Source organism: Cupressus sempervirens, chromosome 1 (assembly GCF_028749045.1).
Source record: "Cupressus sempervirens isolate cs-2001-9-10 chromosome 1, ASM2874904v1, whole genome shotgun sequence".
In the NCBI taxonomy this organism is placed as follows: domain Eukaryota; kingdom Viridiplantae; phylum Streptophyta; class Pinopsida; order Cupressales; family Cupressaceae; genus Cupressus; species Cupressus sempervirens.
Genome location: NC_143118.1, coordinates 375,988,341 through 376,003,192, shown reverse-complemented (window position 1 = coordinate 376,003,192; position 14,852 = coordinate 375,988,341). Strand labels below are relative to the sequence as shown.

Below are 14,852 nucleotides of genomic sequence, written 5' to 3'. Positions count from 1 at the left end.
CCACTCTATTTCTTCTAGTTTGGTTTGTGGCATTTCCTTGTTAGATTCCTCTTCTCAGTTGGTCAATGGACACTTTGCTAATGATTCTTTTCTCACTCTTTTGAAAGATGAGGAAAACATTACTAATGTCTTGCAATGCTTGGACAACTTTTGTAAAGCCTCTGGCTCAACTATTCAATGGCATAAAACGCTCTGTTATAGGCAATCTTTTTTTCTAGCTCTGCCTTGGCTTGACTAGTTTGAATGGAAATGGATCATGCATGATGAGATTTTCCACTTTTTGGGCATTCCTTTTGCCTTTCAAGCTTCGCCAGTTGATTTTTGGAATGTTGTGCTTGTCAAGATTGCAAAGAAGCTTGACTATTGGCTTACTAAACCCCTTTCTCTTGCCAAAAAATTTCAGATTTGCTCAAAGGTCCTAGCGGCTATGCATGTTTATTATTCTTCCTGTTGGTCTCCTTCCAAAACCTCTTATCTAAAATTAGAGCGATTGCTCCATGATTTTCCTTGAGCTTCTGGTTCTGACCATCATGGCTTTCACAGAGTTGATTGGGATTTTTGTTGTCTCCCCAAAGAGTCTGGAGGCCTTGGCCTTCTCTCCACATAGAAGCAAGGTCTCGCTCTTTATGCCAAATGGATTATATATGCCATTATTAGAGATGAAGCTTGGAAAGTTCTGGTTAGGCATTGCAATTCTTCTGGGTTCCCTGTTAATAGGCCTGCATAGAATGGGATTGGCTTTCAAAACCTTCTCATCATGTGGGAACCTGTGCACATATAGAGCTCTTTTGTTATTAAGAGAATATGGAAATCTTGGGAAGCTATCAAGCCTTGGCTTCGATGGTCTAGTGATGGATTCCATGATGGGTTGTCTTTGAACCAGCAGAAGATTTGGTGGTCTCCACTATTTTCCATCTAGGGTATTCCTTTGGCCAAAACTCAAGGTTCTAGTGCTCTACATTTTTTCAAATGTGGCATCAAGACTCCTAAGGACCTATTTTCCAGGGTCTCTATGAGTCTCAGATCTTGGGAAGATATGCAAGTCCAGTTTCATCTTACTCATTCAAATTGACAGACTTTTGATCTGTTGTTTTTTGCAATTCCATATCACTTAATTCACAAGGTGGGTATTCAATCTGTTTGACCTTGGTGGATAGACTGGAAGTGGTATCCTACCACTCCCTTCACTAGCTACAAGCCAAGGTTGGGGTATTGATGGCTTTCTCCCCATTTGCCGATGGTGGATACCCTTAACTAGCACTAGCATTTGCAGTCTTTCCTTTCTTAGTGGAGAAAGTATTTTGACACTATTTGGAGTGTCATTATGGAGCCCAAGATTGCTCACTTTGCTTGGTGCTTGGTTTTTCAAGGTCTTCCCCTTGGGCCTCGACTCAAGCATATTGGTGTTCTGGATCCCTGGTGTACTTTTTGCAGGTAGCCAGAGACTTTTTTGCATAATTTTTGGTTCTGTAGACGTGCTCAAAATTATTGGCACTGGATTCATGATTTCTTTAAGTCATTTCGAATTGAACCTCTTTCCTGGCATATGGTTATTTTGGGTGACTCTCCCAGGTTCCCTAGACAATTTACCCAGATCCGACATACTTTCAAGATGGAGATTTTGTTTACTATGTGGAAAGATAGAAATGTTGTTCTTTTCACTCATAGTTTTCTTGACATAAATGTTGCTATGTACACTAAAGCATGCATTTGTAACAATGTGATGGTGTATATTAAAGCGCAAGCCAATAAGGTGGCGCTGGAGGTGGCCCACTTTCAGGAGCTTCTCAACCATTGGGGTAATGCTCCCTATATGGTTGTTAAATTGCCTCTTGATGCTTGGGTTGATATTACTCCGCCCAGGGGCCACCACCGAGGGCAGAGTTCTTTTGGCTACCACTCGCACATGCCACACTCATAGGCTTTCCGCCACCACTCTCCCAATGGTGGCAATGGTGGTTGGCTTCCTCACTCGACTTTCCTGCCCCGTGGTGGCACAGGCTGGTCCCCAGGCCAATGGCTCCCCCTTGTGGTGCTCAGCGTGTTGTTTCTGGTAAATGACCCTCTCGCCTAGAGTTGGCTATTTCACCTCCGCGGATTGATACGAAAGATGAAGACCAGGCCCCCGACAATGCTGCTAATGGCTAGACAGTTCCCAACCCACCTGCCAATTCTAGGGATTGGTTTTCTGAGGGTTGTTTCTTATAAGTTTTTTTGGATGAATAGTTATTGATTTCGGCTATGGCCCTGTGAACTTTTGCAGGGTGATCTTGTATCCCCCAACCCTTTTTTGTGAATTGTAACTAAGTATATTATTTATTAATAGAAAGGACTATTCATCAGAAAAAAAAAGGTTTCTTAGATAGATGTTTGTAAGATATATATGCTACTTTCCTATCTTCAATTACATGATTTGGTTTCCTTCTTCTCAAACAGTCTACTTTGTGAATGTTAAGTAAGGAAGGCTTGTCCTTAGAAACTGATATTTCTTCCTTCATAGATGTGTCATCTTGCATCTTCTCAGAACTTTCCTCTTCAATCTCTCGTAGAATTTAATCCAATCTTCATCATTTTGTATAACCCGTTCTTTCAAACCATCAGTGTAATTTTGCATTCCAAAAAAATCTATCAACATACCCTTGCACCTCTTTTAGATACAAGTACTAGTCTGACTATGACAGAATTTATTCACTCTCTTCGCATTTTCATTTGCCCATATCTTACTCCTTAAAGCAATACACTATAGACAAAAACTAGCGTCGCTCGTCTCTTAAGCAAAAACATTTTCAACTAGCTCTAAGAATGGATGGATAATTCAATTTAATCAAAATAGTCAAACTCTTAACCTACATCATTACGTATAAGGTTTAATAACTTTGTACGGCCCATTCACCTTTTCCATGCATATTTGAATGTCGATCAAGATTTGGCAGATACATGAAATTTTACTTCGGAAACTTTCTTCACATTCCAAATGATATAGAAATTACACAAATTCAATATTCAATGTAACAGAAAAGCCAGGACAGCATAAATAAATGAAAACAGATACCTGAGCTCAATCCCAGCTCACAACCTTCCTCACACAAACACTGCATGAACGGTACGCATTATTTAGAGTGGGTAACTATATTCTAAACCTAATGAAGCGCAACGCTCTTAAGAACCACGGTCTCTACCGTGAGACCTGGACCAAATCCAAACAGAACACCCATGTCCAGCCCCTCTCCTGTTGTCGCACATCCCTTTTCCTTGGACGACCTCCTCACCTCGTCCAATATGAAGAGCACACACGCGCTCGACATGTTTCCATACTCGCTCAAAATGTGCCTGGTTGCCCTCATCTTCTTTGGGTCCAGCTCCAATTTCGACTCCACCTGATCCAGAATGGCCGGACCTCCTGGGTGGGCGACCCAGAAGAGATCGTTCCAGTTGGATATGTTGAATTGCTGAAATGCCTCCACCAGAGCCTTTTCAATGTTCTTCGAGATCAACCCGGGAACGTCCTTCAATAAATGGAATGTCAAACCGACCTCTCTCAGATGCCCATCAATGGCGCCCTCACTGTCGGGCAGAATAGTCTGTGCAGTCCAGAGGAGCTCGAAGCAGGGCTTCTCTATTTCAGGAACAGGGTCTGCTCCCACAATCACTGCCGCTGCACCGTCGCCGAAAAGAGCCTGCCCGACCAGACTGTCGAGATGGGTGTCCGACGGGCCGCGGAAAGTCACAGCGGTGATTTCACTACAAACGACCAGAACTCGGGCTCCGCGGTTATTTTCAGCGAGGTCCTTGGCCACTCTGAGGACCGTTCCGCCGGCGAAGCAGCCCTGCTGGTACATCATGACTCTCTTCACGGAAGGGCGGAGGCCGAGGAGTTTGGTGAGCTGATAATCAGCGCCGGGCATGTCGACGCCGCTGGTTGTGCAGAAGAGGAGGTGAGTAATCTTAGATTTGGGCTGACCCCATTCCTTTATCGCCTTCGCCGCCGCCTCTTTCCCTAGACGAGGAACTTCGACGACCACCATGTCCTGACGAGCGTCGAGCGAGGGGGCCATGTAGGCGCACAAATTGGGGTTCTCCTTCAGTATCTCCTCCGTGAGATACATGTACCTCTTCCTTATCATGGACTTCTCGCCTGCGACATAAAATTAGATTTCAGTCGACATTTAAGTCTCAAGTGGGTGTTTTTCCTAAGCATTCATAGACACTTATATATAAGCAATTGAGGCGATAAGTCTTTTACTTACACATTCTCTTGAATTTTTCCTTGAGCTCGACCTTGTGCTCGCTGTTGGTGATCCTGAAGTAGTAGTCTGGGTACTCGCTCTGGTCGATGGCGTTGGGGGGAGTGGCGGTGCCGATGGCGAGGACGGTGGCGGGGCCGTCGGCTCTCTGGGCCTTCCTGAAGGCTTCGATCTCCTCCATGTTCATCTTCCCTGCAGGCATTTTTGGAATTAACGAAGGGATAGACGATGGAGAACGTTTTTTTTTCGGCCCGGGGAGAAGGTCCACTGTCGAGGTAAAGAGGTCCGAGGTTGTTTATGATATATAGAGGAGAGGTGATATGAGGTAGATGGCACGCACTTAGCGAGTGTTCAAACTGTGTTGTTGATCACATGAGGGCGTAGACAGAAAGGTGGTTGAACATTTTATTTGACTTTCAAGTGTGATATGTTAGAGCACCGCGTGTGCATCCGACGTTCTTTCTCTATTTTGTTGGCATGGTGAGTACTGCCCATACTTCCGTTTTTAATTCGGAATGTACCTTCTCCTTAATTCATTTCTCAATTTGGTTTCTTCGGAGGGTAATGTAGACTCGCCGTTATTCAGATGATTTTAATATTATCAGCATAACATGATTTTTCTCGTGTTTGAGATTCCTTATATTTGCAGATGATAAATCTTTCCTCCCTCATGAGTACGAAAGTCCTTATATTTACAGAAGATAAATTTATTTATATGTGATTTTTTTTCCCTTCTATCATCCGATGATGATGGATCTAAGGGGTTTAATTCAAAATATTGTTATTTATTTGTTATACTATGATGATGGGTTATAATGTTTGATTAGAGATGTTGGTAATTTTATTTTTCTTATATTTATGTTAGAATGATCAATCATAAAGTTTGATTCAAAATGTGGATGATTTCTTTTTTCTATTTCATAGTTCAATAGATCATATAGTTTGATCCAAAACATTGATAATAAAAATTTAGGTGGCCAAATTTTGAAAAATATTGACTATAAAATTTTACATTATTGTTTAACTTATTGACAAATTAAAATAAATAGATTTTAAACTGTATTTTATTATTACTATTATAGGTATTTTTATTAGACTTGTTTTTAAAGTTAAGAAATATTGTCCAAGTGGTTTAGCTTAGTTGGTTGAAGCAATGAGTTCTCATTGTGGAGATCCTAGTTCAAATTCCAAGAGAAACATCTTTTGTGGAATTCTAAGTTGTGACTCTTGGTCTTCCATTCATTGTATTTGTTTTATTGTAAAAGGCAGATTCTAAGTTGTGACTCTTGGTTTTCTAATTGTTGTTTCTAATGTGGCTTCACATTAAGAGCTCAAAAAAGCTTGTAAGTCTAATATTGTTGCTCCAATGAGGAGTTCAATAAATAAATAATGATAATGAGGTCATACTAATATTTTTATTAAAATATAAAAATAACAATTAAATATAATCAAGTATCGATGAAATGATATGTAGTATAAAATTTGAATTAATTAGATAATTATAAAACTATAATGAATAAATAAATTTAAATGCAAGAGAGAAAATTGTAGAGGATATTACTTTTCTAAATAGGATTTAATAATAAATTATAATAGACACAAAGTAAACAATTGAATAAATAATATAATACAGAATAATATAAATTAACTAAATCTAACGAAAAGTCAAGAGATATGTAGCAAAGAGACGTGACTCCTTCAAATTAAGATATAAAAGGGAGGAGAGCTTATTTTAAAGAGGAAGAAAGGATAGAATAAGAGAGGAGTTAAATAAGGATTAAAGGGAGAGGAAAGGAATGAGAAGAAAATATAGAAGGAACTTTCTCAAAGGTTACAATGATGAAAGGATGTGACTCTTTGGAAAGGTTATAATTATGAATGGTTGTGGCTCTTCAAAAAAGTTTTAATAATGAAGTCTTGTGACTTTTCAAAAATATTTTAACTATGAAGTGTTATGAATTTTTAAAAGGATTTCAATTATTATGTATTGTGACTTTTCGAAAGGATTGTAACTATGAAGTGTTGTGACTTATTGAAAGGATTTTAATTATGAAATGGTGTGACTTTTCAAAGCATTGTTATTAAGAAAGGTTTTGATTATTTAAAAATAAAGAACAAATGAAATGAGCTAGGAAAATAGGCAAAATCACAAGGACCAATCAACAAAGTATCAATGAGATTAAGCATAATTCATTGTGGGACTGAACCACATCTACTAAGAAAAAGACAAGGTAAGGAAGGTATGAACTGTGAATTGCATTTAAAATTGTTTAATTATATTTATGAATTTATTTTTTTCATATGGATAATTTATACAATCTTTTTTCTATTTCATAGTTCAATAGATCATATAGTTTGATCCAAAACATTGATAATAAAAATTTAGGTGGCCAAATTTTGAAAAATATTGACTATAAAATTTTACATTATTGTTTAACTTATTGACAAATTAAAATAAATAGATTTTAAATTGTATTTTATTATTACTATTATAGGTATTTTTATTAGACTTGTTTTTAAAGTTAAGAAATATTGTCCAAGTGGTTTAGCTTAGTTGGTTGAAGCAATGAGTTCTCATTGTGGAGATCCTAGTTCAAATTCCAAGAGAAATATCTTTTGTGGAATTCTAAGTTGTGACTCTTGGTCTTCCATTCATTGTATTTTTTTTATTGTAAAAGGCAGATTCTAAGTTGTGACTCTTGGTTTTCTAATTGTTGTTTCTAGTGTGGCTTTTCATAAGGAGCTCAAAAAAGCTTGTAAGTCTAATATTGTTGCTCCAATGAGGAGTTCAATAAATAAATAATGATAATGAGGTCATACTAATATTTTTATTAAAATATAAAAATAACAATTAAATATAATCAAGTATCGATGAAATAATATGTGGTATAAAATTTGAATTAATTAGATAATTATAAAACTATAATGAATAAATAAATTTAAATACAAGAGAGAAAATTGTAGAGGATATTACCTTTCTAAATAGGATTTAATAATAAATTATAATAGACACAAAGTAAACAACCGAATAAATAATATAATACAAAATAATATAAATTAACTAAATCTAATGAAAAGTCAAGAGATATGTAGCAAAGAGACGTGACTCCTTCAAATTAAGATATAAAAGGGAGGAGAGTTTATTTTAAAGGGGAAGAAAGGATAGAATAAGAGAGGAGTTAAATAAGGATTAAAGGGAAAGGAAAGGAATGAGAAGAAAATACAGAAGGAACTTTCTCAAAGGTTACAATGATGAAAGGATGTGACTCTTTGGAAAGGTTATAATTATGAATGGTTGTGGCTCTTCAAAAAAGTTGTAATAATGAAGTCTTGTGACTTTTCAAAAATATTTTAACTATGAAGTGTTATGAATTTTTAAAAGGATTTCAATTATTATGTATTGTGACTTTTCGAAAGGATTGTAACTATGAAGTGTTGTGACTTATTGAAAGGATTTTAATTATGAAATGGTGTGACTTTTCAAAGCATTGTTATTAAGAAAGGTTTTGATTATTTAAAAATAAGGAACAAATGAAATGAGCTAGGAAAATAGGCAAAATCACAAGGACCAATCAACAAAGTATCAATGAGATTAAGCATAATTCATTGTGGGACCGAACCACATCTACTAAGAAAAAGACAAGGTAAGGAAGGTATGAACTGTGAATTGCATTTAAAATTGTTTAATTATATTTATGAATTTATTTATTTTCATATGGATAATTTATACACACACACACACACATGTACATACATGTATACATACATTATGTATGTATGTATGTATATGTAAATATAAAATTCTAATGGATGGCACACATGGAATTAATGGTTGAAAGTTTAAGATCAAGAGTGTCCCTGTCGAGGGAAGCAAGTGATCTTCGAACACCTTAGTTGTGTTGGTATGTAAGTTTAAGTCCCCATTTGAATGATATTAGGGAGGGTGATATATTTTTTAAGGCCAGAATATTCTTTTGAAGGTAACATATGCATATGTGATAAGGGCCCTGGATAGAGGATATCTCTCCAAGAAGGACCTTAGAGGGTTCACTCCATAAAAGATAGAGAAATAACTGAGGATGATGTTAGAATTGATATTATATCATTTTGAACCTAGAAAATCTCAAGAGTGTTAGTAGTCTTGATGTAGATATGTCTTTAAGGTTAGAGTTAGGATAGAGGGTAAACTAGTATAGTTAGACTTATTATTGTTTAAATTCTATCATTTATTTTGCAAGTGTGGATTATCCCAAGCTAACTCGGCTAGTTGGGATATTACTAGATATGATAATTGATCTAGATAGGTAAGTTGGATACTTGTTTGAGAATGCCTTAAATCCTTCCCCAAATATTTTATCATGCATGGACTAGATCAAAGGATCAATCTAAAAGTTTTTTTTATTTTTCTAGTTCATAGATTTGTATGAGTTACGATGACTGACTCTATGAGTTTTCATATGGCTTTTGGATATTTGAGAGTGGTTTCAGCCTCAAAGGAGTTCAAATAAAGATTTTAGATTTTGAGGGTTTTAGGAAATTCTAGACCTAGCCAATTTTGGGAATCAATATAGTTTCTCTAGTGTGATCTTGCTAGAATGTGTTTGTGGCCTTGATTCAAGTTTTAGTGGCATTTATGGGCTGATTTTGGTATATATTTGCTGTCATTATTTTTAGCACTTTCGAATGCCTATTTATGTGTTTAGATCAACCATCGGATGTGGAATCTCAAGAGGACATGTAAACTTGTACTTTAAGTAATTGAATCGATTTGAACTTGTTTATGTTTCTTTTTGTTATGGAAGTGTGTAGAGTAGCATCTCTTGAAGTATTTATTCAGATATTATTTCTTATTATGTCATCATTTATATTTTAGGGTTAGGATTTTTCCTAATTATGTGGATTATAGGAAAATGCCTAAGAACCCAAGGGCGGAATGTTTTGTTGTAGAGTCTTGAATTCTCCTAGATGGACTTTGTGTGAGTATACTTTCTAGGTACATTAGGTGAGTGGCTCATTGTAGGATCCAAAGTCAATGAGGTTGTTAGGATAGCCTTTGGGTGAGTTGTGTGTAAAAAAACTAACATAAATTAAAATAGTTAGGAATGGGTAAGGGTCAATAGAAATTTTATAACAAGATGAAATATTCATTGATGGTCCACCTAGATTTTGTTGGAGTAAATGGGTCATTGTAATCATTGAGACAAACTGCATAAGGGCTCCATGGTACAATAGTACTAGATAGGATCCCAAAGAAGGGACTAATCAATGACATTCACCTAGCTCATACCCTAGAGAACTATTTTCTTGTATTTGTGATGATTCTTTATGATGTATTTTTTTGCCTTTGATATTGTGCCTTGATACTTGTGTTGAGGCTTGATATTTATTGGTGCTTTTATTATACATTTATGGACTTTGTATTTTGAAGTTTATGATTTGTTTATTACATCTTGTTGGAGATTTTTTTTTCTTGTTGTGTTGAGAATGAATATTCGGAAACCTTAGAATATCCTAGTTTCCTATGTGGACTTTGCTACTATCTTCTAGAATGGAGGAGTGGACTTTTATGGATCCATGTGGTTGGGTGGAATACTATATCAAAGTATTTCTTATGGTTCCATGGATGAGTAATATTTAATCTCTATGTAAGATTTCAAAGATCATTCTCTATACCTTACATTCCAAAGTGTTACATTACAGAGATGATTCTATCTAAATGTTGAAAAAGGTGATATCTTATATACTAGTTTTGTAAAATTGTGAATGAGATTAAAGACTATATTTAAATTATAAAGTTATAATAAAATGGTAGTTCTAGGAGAAAGGAAAGTGATGAAAGTGGTATATTCAAAGATATAGTTTTCTAAGAAATTGTCTTGTAAGTATTTTGATGTTCATAATGCAAAAAAGTAAATCTGAAATATTGTGGAGCATATGTTTATGTAATATACAAAGTTATCTCATGTGTGTTGTCTTTAACAATGTGGAATTCAATAAAAGAAATAGCAGTTCCTTATGACTATACACTCAATTTGTGCACTTCTCTAGACCCTTCTATCTAAGGTACATCCCATAGATTTGAATACTTGAATGTTAGCTCAGAGCTCTCTATCCATGGATTACAAAGGTGTGTGTTTGTGCATATGAGAAACTCTCAGTTGAACCTTAGAGACACAAACCTTGCTAGTAAACCATGCAATGGGAGATTCCTTAGACAAGAACAAGAGTGCAAATGTCCAAAGGAGTTTTCAAGCATGTAATGTAAGAATGAACTACATGCTAATATGGATTGCAAGAATGCAACTAAACTAAGAAAGATGGGCATATTACAACCATTTTAATTAAGTTATGTGATCTATGATAATGTGAATAGAAAAGATAAGCTATTGCAAATGTATCTAAACTAGAATGAGGGTGAAAATGAGAGAATGGGATAAGAAATGAGCAGTTCTCTACAAAAGCCCTACAATTACCTATCAAGAAAATAGTAGCATAACAATAGCTCAAAATCAAGGATCTTTAGAGATGGAGAGGGCTCTCCTTTTTAAAGGATTATAGATAGTTGGGATCAAGATCAAGAAATGGAAGATCAAGGGTGAGGGTTGAATTTTGGCAAGATCCATGTGTCAGAGAAAGTCAACCAATGAAAAGAAGTTGACTTTTCATGTGAGACAAAAGCTTTTTCTTTTAATTTGTAAATAGGAAAAAAGACTTTATGTGTGCACATTGAGTGGGTTAGGAGAATGGGGTATTTCATTTAATTAAAAGTGAACATGTTCTTTTAATCAAATATGGACTTAGGATATTAGTAGATTAAAATAAAATAAATTTATTTTAAGCAATTTGGCCTAGGAAAATGATTAATTAATTTAGCCAAAATGTTGAGAAGGAGGCTAATAATCTAGATGACCAATTTTAGGTGATTACAATTGTAGGGCCCATTTACCGTTGCACCAAAAGCCATGACTGTTAGTGAACATGGAACACCACATAATTAACCACCTGTGGGCAGGGGAGCGCGTCGCATCACCCAACAATCTCCCCCTCGACGCGCATACCAGGTGCTTACGCGGGTCGGGAAGGCATCGGGGAGATTTGAACCCATGACCAAGCCAAAACCAGGCTCTGATACCAATTGTAGGGCCTATTTACCGTTGCACCAAAAGTCATGACTGTTAGTGAACATGGAACACCACATAATTAACCACCTGTGGGTAGGGGAGCGCGTCGCATCACCCAGCAAAAATTACAAATGATAAACCTAATGAGTTAAATATATGCACGTGTAAGATTTGGAACAAGGGGTGAACTAATAATAAATTTAAAAATATTATTTTATAAGGGTAGATCTCATTACAAATTCTTCACTTGTATGTAAAATATATGGAATGTTTTAAAAAAATAATGATAGTCATATTAGGACTAGCTAAATATATAAGGGTAAACCAAGTAACTTGTATTCTTATGGCATACGTAACTTATGTAATTATTAAGTTGGTGAATTTTTTATGTTTCAAATTAGGTAGGCATGCATTGATAGATTGGATTATAGCATTGGTATCAATACTTAGGAACCTAGAGCAATGTCTAATGTACCCTTAAATTGAAAGTGTGATATGCATATTTAAGTAGGTAAGGCTTTAAAAATAAAAGAGTGAAGATCTTAATACTTATAAATTGCATTTTTGGGTTCTTTGGCGAGGGCATTATAATTTATGTCCATAGAATTCAAATCCACATGTAAGTTTCAGATCAACACTTATGGATTTTATTTAGTTCACTTCTACACATACATGTTTGACCGTAGTTAAATTTTTTAAAATATGTAGCTCATACATCATTGTTGTATTTGTAACATATTTATAAATATGCTATTTTGGTTTGTGCTTCAAAAATGTGATTAAAAAAATGATATTTATATAATAACTCTTAAGATTAACTAGCATTTCTTCCTTTTAATTTAGATAATTTTATCATACTTTTATATTGAAAGGTAATATAATATGGCATAGGTGATCTAATCATACAAAGTAGGAATCAAAACTACTCCCATCTACTTATTTGATCAAGGAAAATTGATATCTTACCTAGTTTAATATAAATTAAGGTAGGAAAGAGATGGTTACAAAGTGGTATAATGATGTCTTTTCCTTTTCATTTTTTTATTGATATGGATTTATTCAATATAAGAAGTGCTAGGTGGGGTTTGAACCAACTGAGTAGTGCGGTTTGGAAATCTTCCATCCAAGTGCAAAATGAAAAATTCATCCTAGTGCTCAATGGGGTTTGTACCTAAAGCAATGGAATCTTCGAAGTGCTAAGTGGGGTTTGAAAATCTTCCATCCAAGTGCTCAATGGGGTTTGTACCTAAAGCAATGAAATCTTTGAAGTGCTAGGTGGGGTTTGAAAATCCTCCAAGTGCTAAGTGGGGTTTAGAAATATTCCATCCAAGTGCCCAAGGAAAAGCATCCTAGTGCTTAGTGGGGTTTGCACCTAAAGGAATGAAATCTTCTTAAGTGCTAGGTGGGGTTTGAAAATCCTCCAAGTTCTAGGTGGGGTTTGAACCCACCAAATAGTGGGGTTTGGAAATCTTTTGTCCAAGTGCACAAGGAAAAAGCATCCTAGTGCTTAGTGGGGTTTGCACCTAAAGAAATGAAATCTTTGAAGTGCTAGGTGAGGTTTGAAAATCCTCCAAGTGCTAAGTGGGGTTTGGAAATCTTCCATCCAAGTGTGCAAGGAAAAGCCTCCTACTACTCAGTGGGGTTTGCACCTAAAGCAATGAAATCTTCTTAAGTGCTAGGTGGGGTTTGAAAATCCTCCAAGTGCTAAGTGGGGTTTGAGCCTACCAAGTGCTAGGTGGGGTTTGAATCAACCGAGTAGTGGGGTTTGGAAATATTTCATCTAAGTGCACAAGGAAAAAGCTTCCTAGTGCTCAATGGGGTTTGCACCTAAAGCAATGAAATCTTTGAAGTGCTAGGTGGGATTTGAAAATCCTCCAAGTGCTAAGTGAGGTTCAAAAATCTTTCGTCCAAGTGAGCAAGGAAAAGCATCCTAGTGCTTAGTGGGGTTTGCACCTAAAGCAATGAAATCTTCTTAAGTGCTAGGTGGGGTTTGAAAATCCTCCAAGTACTAGGTGGGGTTTGAACCCACCAAGTAGTGGGGTTTGAAATCTTCCATCCAAGTGCGCAAGGAAAAAACATCCTAGTGCTCAATGGGGTTTGCACCTAAAGTAATGAAATCTTCAAATTGCTAGGTGGGGTTTGAAAATCCTCCAAGTTATAAGTGGGGTTTGGAAATCTTCCATCCAAGTGTGCAAGGAAAAGCATCCTACTACTTGTGGGGTTTGCATCTAAGGCAATGAAATCTTATTAAGTACCGGGTGGGGTTTGAAAATCCTCCAAGTGCTAAGTAGGGTTTGAACCAACCAAGTGCTAGGTGGGGTTTGAACCAACCAAGTAGTGGGGTTTGGAAATCTTCCATCCAAGTGCACAAGGAAAAAGAATCCTAGTGCTCAGTTGGGTTTGCACCTAAAGGAATGAAATCTTCAAAGTGCTAGGTGGGGTTTGAACCAACCAAGTAGTAGGGTTTGGAAATCTTCCATCCAAGTGCTTAAGGAAAAAGCATCCTAGTGCTCAGTGGGGTTTGCACCTAAAGTAATGAAATCTTTGAAGTGCTAGGTGGGGTTTGAAAATTGATATCTTACCTAGTTTAATATAAATTAAGGTAGGAAAGAGATGGTTACAAAGTGGTATAATGATGTCTTTTCCTTTTCATTTTTTATTGATATGGATTTATTCGATATAAGAAGAATAGATGTACAAGATATGATCTTTTAAATTAATCAACATGAACAAAAGCTTCCAGTCTAATAAAATGGTATTGAGCATAGATCTAGAAAGGAGAGTGAAAGAAGAACCTATACTTGATATTTAGGCTAAAAAGGATAGGACATGTTTGTTAGGTGTCATTTTCTAAAAATGCCTAATGCTTCTTCTAAAAAAAACCCCCAAATTAATTTACTAATTGCAAACTATGTGTGAAAATAAAAAATATTCTAAAGTCCCTTTTTTTAATTACAATCTTAGATTGTCTTAATCTACCTTCTTTAGATCTACAATATTTTACTTATGCATTTGTATACCTATGTATTTGTTTACCTACATATAATAAGGATAAAAATGGTGTTTTTTTTGTACCTAGGGATTTCCTTAGTCAAGCCCCAAGAGGATTCAAGCTTCCAAATAACATTGATGAAAGTAAATTTGAAGAATAATACTAAGCATCACAATATAATATCTTAAGATTGATGTTTTTTAAGAGTTCAAATTCTCTTTGTACAAGATCATCAAGTATTGATTCTATAACAAGACACCTCAAAACAAGATCAAATATGAAATTTCCTTCCAACTTGTTTCTAATTTTGTCCAAAATGTTTTATCTTAGAGGATGATGCTTGAATATGTCCAACAAAAAATAATTAGGAGATGATGCTCTTATATAGAGATCCTAAGTTATTTTATAAATTGGGTTAACCCCCAACACTCATGTGTAAATGTAGAGATCAAATAACAACATCAAAGAACCAATATGTGACCATATTCAAATTTG

General features: G+C 35.6%; 1 protein-coding gene across 1 annotated transcript; it reads right to left on the bottom strand.

Annotated features, from left to right (window-relative positions):
• Window positions 1–2,943: 2,943 nt before the first annotated feature.
• On the bottom strand, window positions 2,944–4,521 carry LOC149577813 (chalcone synthase-like). The gene is made up of 2 exons (XM_089825997.1): window positions 4,248–4,521; window positions 2,944–4,135 (listed from the first exon to the last, which is right to left on the bottom strand). Exons 1-2 carry the CDS (start codon window positions 4,444–4,446, stop codon window positions 3,141–3,143), a joined length of 1,194 nt encoding a protein of 397 aa, XP_089682123.1. The 5' UTR covers window positions 4,447–4,521; the 3' UTR covers window positions 2,944–3,140.
• Window positions 4,522–14,852: the final 10,331 nt, after the last annotated feature.